Source organism: Tupaia chinensis, unplaced genomic scaffold (assembly GCF_000334495.1).
Source record: "Tupaia chinensis unplaced genomic scaffold, TupChi_1.0 Scaffold139602_1, whole genome shotgun sequence".
Classification (NCBI taxonomy): domain Eukaryota; kingdom Metazoa; phylum Chordata; class Mammalia; order Scandentia; family Tupaiidae; genus Tupaia; species Tupaia belangeri.
In genome coordinates, this window is record NW_006199485.1 from 93,341 (window position 1) to 100,571 (window position 7,231).

Below are 7,231 nucleotides of genomic sequence, written 5' to 3' on the forward strand. Positions count from 1 at the left end.
AAATTAGAACATTTTACACCCTTGGTTCCTGAAATATGGTGATAAAAAGCCTTTAGAGCTTAATTTTCCTTACCGCATGCTCTGACCAATTTGCAGTTCTTTGTGATAATGTTTAGACACCTTAATTAAAATGCAGCAAAATATTGGATGTTCTATATGGAAAATGCTGATACTTTGGCTACACATACAAGAAATTCTGTATATATTTTTATTCATTTAAAAAAATTTATTTCCACATTGTGTTGCTGTAGTTATCTGATGACCTGAAACAGTTTTTTAATATAAAAACTATTGACCATGCTTTTGTGATGTTTACATTGGGCAGGAAGATGCATTTTTCTTTTTATAGAAGCACAAGGGGGATTCTTTTCAGCCTATTTTATTTGTTTGTAATACTGAAACACGGCACGATATTCTTTTATATTCCTCAACTCGGGTTAGTCATCTTGACTGGGAAACTGTGTTTCTTCTGAACCGTCTCTTCCATAGAAGGTCTTATTATCCTTTTATATTTCCAGGTATTTCTGTTATTTTTTTCTTCTCTATGGAAATAAGTGAAACACATTCATTTTAGGCCTGTGAAGGACACAAAAAGGCTATGAATTTTCATCATTACAAGTTAAAAAATTTTTTTCTGTAAAAAATTTATAGGCCAGCTTTGTTAAAAGTTTATCATTTGAAGAACATTCCATTTGACTTGTTCCAAGGTAAAATACATCCCTTTTACAAAAGAAACAGGTCTGCTTGAAAATGTTGCTTCTGCATCTAATCGTTTATGCTTAGTTCACGAAATGATGGGCCTTCTCGTGTGAATACTTGTTTAGTGCTAGTGAGTGACTTTTAACAAGTTTATAGGTGTCCTGTGGGATGTGTGCTCTGAACGGTTACTGTGGTGCTTGCTGGGTGTGCTGGACTTAGCCTTAGAGTGGCTGCACCACTGAAAGCTTCTGGCGTTACGTAACTCTGTCACGGTGAGGAGTCCATTGGAGTCTAACAACTCCATGTCCATGTGCACTGAGATGTTCTTTGTTTTGTCCGTCCTAAATCCAGGAACCTTGTATTGGGAAATTTCAATAAATTAAAACTGTAAGTTATCTCTTAATTTACAACAGGTTTTTTTGTTTGTTTGTTTGTTTGTTTTACATTTTCTAGGACTCGAACCTCAGTCGTTGACCATGTAGGAATCCAGCACCTTAACCTTCACGCCACCTGTCGGTGCAATTTACAACAGTTTTAGTTCTCACATGATTAATGGTACACAATAAATCTGGTTCAGGTCATTTTCGTTTATTGCTCAGAGCATTGGCTTAATATAGGGTAAACTAGCTGAGTAAAGTCTTTTTTGGGGGGATGGGTATAAAACTATATTATAGTTTTACGTTATATAAACTGTATTGTAAAACGATATTATAGTTTATATAATATAAAACGGTATTACCAAATATGCATATTGGAGTTTAGTTGATGAAAAAAGATTTTTGTGTTTTCTCTTTGAGGGGGAGGGTACAAGAAAGAGACTAAATCCTTATAGGAATGTGAAGAGACCGATTGAGCGTCTTACACACAGCAAGCTATGTTTTATGGCAAAAGTTAGCTTAGTAGGTACATTCACTTCTCCCCTAGCATTCCCTTGTGCCTCCACATTTCCCGGCTCCCAGTGTGTAGATGGGAAGTAGTCCGCTTCTGGACTGACGCATTTAAGAGCCAGCTCTTCTGTCCCTATAGTGAACCTGGAAGCCATGTGTCTAGATGCTGGTACCACAAAATGGAGGACACCTTGCCCATCCACAGGGACTTCAGTGAAATGAGAAACAGAAGTTCAGCTAGTCAGATTTGGGGATTTATTCGAATCCAGCAATGTTTTTTAGCCTCACCTGGTAGGTGCTAACTTTGTTTTTTACATGTATGACAAATGAATGGTTTTCCGGTGAAAGGGAATTTTATCTTAATGATAAATTATGCCACAGTTTCATTTTCCTCTGAGAAAATAAGGCTATAGCCCTTTGGCTCTTGGTCTTTCTCTGGTTGACTTAGGTGAAATTTTCTATGCCAAATAGATCTGAAAAGCAAACCAAAAGAACAAAACCAGTAGTAAAGCATCAGCTGTAACTGATGACCTCTTCTTGCCAGCTCCAGGATGTAAAAGCAAGCCCTGTTTTGTTTAATGCTATATCTCTAGTGCCTAGAACAGTGCCTGGCCAAACCATGCGTTTGTATCTTCATAGGCGCTTTGAGTGAATGGTGTCCTTGTAAAAAGGGTGTGACTACAGCAGTTTTGCTAGTTTTGGTTTCACGTTTGAGAAGACACTGAGGTCTGCCTTCCCAGGTGGGCTCTCAAGTCACTATCAATCCTCCTGGTGACGTTGACCAATTCAACACCTTGGTTTGATTGTCAGCCTCCTTCCATTTGCTTAGTGTTCTCTCTACATACTTCCTTTCCTGGACTGAAATAACAGATCTATTTTTGCTCTCATTTATAAACTCCAGCCAGTGCTTGATTACTACTTGTCTATTTAACCCTAAAGGAAACTGTTCTTCAAGATAAGCTGAAAGATGTCAAGCACGCCGCACCTCACTTTCTTAAATTGGCTTCTCTCCTTACACATGTGCTCTTAACCTCCTACCATACCGTACTATGGGCAAGCAGATCCCTGACACTTGGGCTTCAGTACATTGACTTTAGAGTGACTTTAAGGTTATTTCCTTTTTTCCACAAGCTCGCTTGTCTACTGTGTTAGGCTGAACACAGGGATAGTAAATGTAAGAAATACTAGCCTTTGTTGTTTGACCTGCGTTCTTAATGGACACTTTTGAGCCATCCACGTGCCTGTCTGGGAGATGCTTACCTGGGAACAGCTATAGCCAGAGAGCTGTGTAGAGCAGAGTTTGTAACTGCGAGGTTATCACATAGAAGCTGAAGAGCTGAAGAAATACGGAAATAAGAACTGTTTTCGGTTTATGCTAGGGAAGACTTCTGGGATGGGGAAAGGCTTAGTTTTGAATGGTCCTTTGAGGACTGGCAGATGCGTTTAAAGGGGCCCTGAGTAAGAAGCTCTGCTCGGTACAAGGATCCACCTCTAGATACTATGGTCCTGGGGCCCAGCCTTTGCACCTCTTAGCACCCCTCATCCTTTTTCTCTCTGTGAGTTAAAAGCTGTTACCCATCATACAAAGTACATTTATGAAGTAGTAATTAGCTTTCCCATGTTTTATTAATCACATCTATGACTGCCAATCAGAGCTTCTGATCAGCATGAGATAAATGGTGTGACCATACTGAGTTGCTATAATTCTAGCCCAGAGCAAAGAAACTTGATGTCTCTGTCAATCTGTGCAGCCTTATCAGGGGTAAATTCCTGTTCAGCCTACTGAAATGCTGAAATAGCTTGAAGATCCTCATTACTACCTTTGTGAACCCTCGAGGGGCCTCAGTTTGGGAAGGATTTCCATCCAGAAGACTGGCACAACTAGGGTAAAGGGTCTGTGGGGAGGTAAGAGAAATATGGGCCATGTCTGTATATTTATTCATTATATTTTGTTCAAGGGGGCCCAAGCATAGAATTTCTAATTTCAGGACATGGCTTTCTTACCCACAAGGTTCAGTCATCTTATTAGTGTAATTTTTACATTAGCTGGAATATTTATTTTCATTTTTTTTTCTTTGTAAATTCTCAGCTTGGTGTAAAAATTGCCAAAGCAGTTGCCTGCCACAACTTCGTAAAAGCCAAAAAGGAAGCTGAAAATTCACAGGCTGCTCGAAAAAAGAAGAAACTCGCATGGGGGTAAGTTTACTTAAGATTTTTGTAGTAATTCCGTTGACTTTATAGGAATTGTAGGAATCCAGCTGATCCATATTGTGAATCCAGTTTGTATATAATGGCTACTCATTTTACTCTTTGTATCTTTGCTGGAATGTTTATCAGATTATGTATGATGGCTTGTTTTTAGTCTTTATTATGTTTACTTTGTATTCAACAGAGTATGTGAAAAACGTAAGTTTGTTTTACTTTGGTCACTAAATAAACATGTTTCTTTAGCAAAGTATTTATCTTGTTTTAGAAATTAATTGAGATTTTTATGTTCTTCATTTTAGGTTTGAAGCGAAGAAGAGATGGGAAACCAAAAGCAACATGGGATACATGTAACTTACCGGTTCTTCAAGACAGTTGGAGACTCACGTGCTCAGTTTACCAGAAAGCCATTCTTGCTTATGTTAAAAACGTCAGGAAAGTGATAGAGAAAAAATAAGCATAAAATTTGGGAGCTGATAATCAACTCTTTTCAATCTTTTTCTAAGTTCATCCTTTGAAGGGGAGGCATTCAGTTACTTTTGTAAGGAATCTATGCATTACGTACAGAAAAGAGGATGGTGTTTTATTTTATTTTCGTAGACATGCAGTATAAATTCAGTTTTGCTTTTTTTCATCCCTTTGGCAACCATGAGCTCCTTGTCTTTCCTTATCTGTACACTGTGTGTCTGTGCTTATTCTGGAGTTGTGTTTTTAAAATTGGCATTCGTTTATAATGGATTAGTCATAAGTGTAAAAAAAAGTCTCAGTTGATACCATCTCTTTACAAATGCTTTATTTGCTTGAATGTAATAAAAGTAATTATTGATTCTGTACTAGAAACAACAGTTGATATGTCATAGTCACATAGTAAAAGCAATTGATTAATTTTTGTGTACCTTCATATAAGTTATGACAATAAAAGAAGGAAAGAATGTAGTATTTGGAGACTGATTTAAATTCAGCTCTGCGGAGAAGTGTCTTCCTAATATCTGTTTCAGCCATATCATTCTATAAATTATGGATGGTTTCTCAGAAAGAGAAAATGGTATAATTGTATAAACAGGCAATTATAACTCAAGGTAATATATCTTTGAACTATCTAAGAACTGGTTTGTTTTTACTCCTTTCTCCTGTTACTCCTTAAGAGATTGATGAATTAATGAGGATAAAGAGAAGACTGGTACCACGGGAGGTACTTTTCATCAGACATGCATGTCACTGTACTGATGGGAAGGGTGTTGAGGAATCATGACAAGCTGGTTAACAAGACCATGGATGTCTGGGCATTTCCATGCAGACTAGAGTTAAAGAAATGCTTACCGTCATTTTATCAGTTCGCCTTTTCCCCTCAGCCACCATCAGAGGTTGTCTAGCTATCTGATGTAAACTTTCTGTGATTGATAAAGGAGTCATGAGTATAACTGCCTTATGTTACTTTTAGGCGTAAAATAGTAGCAAAATTATATTTATCTCTGGTGACACAATGTTTTTGCTGTGTTATGGAATAAGTGAGTAACTAGTTGCTATTTTGAGTCCAAAAAGAAGTCTTTCTTCCATTTAAATGAGAAAAGCCAGTGTGGAAAAAGTAAGGTTTTAGGAGATTGTGCTTCTATTAATTCATTATGAAAAGGTAGCCAGACCAAATACTGGAAAATATTTTATCATCTAGTATTTCCTGCCCCACTTGATAGACGAAATCATGTATTGTTTATCGGCAGCATCCCATTTCAGACTCCTCACAGCAAGTCCGAACTTATAGTATAGGAACCTTTTTTCAAAAAATTCCTTATGGCAGTACTATCTACTCCGCAGTTTAGTGGTTTTGTCTGAAATATTAAAAGCTGTTATCCTTTAGCAGGTGGGTAAAAGGGTAACATTTAGGGCCCCCAAGCAAGCCTTTTCCTTCCTTAGAGCATTTAGTGACCCCTGCAGGCTCATTTCACTAAGGTTCTCTGCTGAGCAAGGCCTTTCCAGGGTGGTGTCTCAGAGTCTGATTTGGGAGCCCCTGCCTGCAGATCTAGCCACTTGAGCCTAATGCACTGCCAACAGTTGCCCCCTCACCTACTCAGGTTCTCAAGTAGATGGGAACATTTTAACTGAGGAGAAGGCAGTGTGGTGGGATCAGATGTGCCAGGGGACTCCCTGGATAAGGGAAGCCATGCCTCATAGGTCCCTGTTCTATTAGGTGTACGGGCTGTGGAAAGCTCCTTACCTTCAGGATACAGCAGAAGAGGGAGTGGGAGGGAGGGCTTAAGGGAGTGGAAGGGGACTGGTTGTCTTGGTTGCCCTGCTGACATGTCATTTAGGACCAGTTTTATTTGATCGGCTTTAATAGGAATGATACATTTTACTCATTAAAGTAGCAAAACTGAAACATTATCCATAGCGTGCCTGTGTTGCCGAAAGGGCATAGTCATTTGTCCTCTCCATTCTGGTCATAGCAAAATAAGGATTCTTTTGGGATCGGTAATAACCTCAGTTCCTGAAGCTTCAACATGTGCATTTACTACCACCAGAATGCCTGAATTAGATTAGTAATGTAAATGTCAGCTATTGTTACCTGAGATTAATATGTTTCAGGCCATCGGTATGACATTAATGTAACTATGATTTACTGCTCAAGTACTTCAGGCTAAATCAACTAACGAAAGAACAGTAATTTCGAGCTTTACAGCTCTGATTCTGAGAAGTAAAGTTGGTAGTGCATTCTTGTTTGGGAGCCCTCGGGATGTTTCTGATTTTCACAGAACATTCTATTTCTTTCACCAAAAGGAGAGTTTGAATTTATAATTTCAGGTTCGCTATAATTAGTTCTGATGACAGAGTTAAATACCTTGGCCAAGACTGTAAATCAGTGGTTAAGCAGGTTTCTGCAACTGATCATAAATCTCAAACTCCCTATTTTAAACACTTATTTTTTCAGGCAGACAGATAAGGGGAGGGGCAGGCCAAGGACAGGAATAAAATGTTATCAGATCTATAAAGTAACAGCTTAGAACCTCACATTTAAAATCTGCTAATTCTCTTTATACCTTTTACCTAATATAGTATCTTTTAAATATTTTAATAACTTAGCTTATTAATAATGCTGATAAGAGAAGTTTGACCTTAATTCTTAAAATACAAAGGTGTAATTTGCAAAATGTCAAAATTTTCATTTTAAAATAAAGATACATTTTTAGAAACATATCTGGATAACTATAAAAGATTATGAGGTTGATGTGTAAAATGCCAATTGTACATTATTTTTTAAGTGATAAAGTTTAGGAAAACAAGCTGATGTTAATGTCAGGCTCCATTTGGAAAATAAGCTTACTGAAACCTAATAGTCAAATTCAAAACCAGCTGAAACAGTTCAAGTTTTTCCATGTTGGCAGAAGTCGCTTTTATTTTTAGTATCTGGCAGAGCTACAAATGCTTTGCATGTCAATTTGATATTT

At 37.7% G+C, this 7,231-nt stretch overlaps 1 protein-coding gene across 3 annotated transcripts in view; it reads left to right on the top strand.

Annotated features, from left to right (window-relative positions):
- Positions 1-4,730, top strand: part of FAM204A (family with sequence similarity 204 member A) — a 31,717-nt gene extending 26,987 nt beyond the window's left edge. For 2 of the 3 annotated variants that reach the window (XM_027765741.1, XM_027765740.1), the window contains exons 7-8: positions 3,676-3,782; positions 4,094-4,730. In XM_027765741.1, coding sequence (XP_027621542.1) covers positions 3,676-3,782; positions 4,094-4,145 — 159 coding nt within the window. In that variant the 3' untranslated portion in view covers positions 4,146-4,730. The remainder of the gene's footprint in view (positions 1-3,675; positions 3,783-4,093) is intronic. The other variant, XM_006162048.3, reaches the window with a different exon arrangement.
- The last annotated feature ends 2,501 nt before the right edge of the window (positions 4,731-7,231 follow it).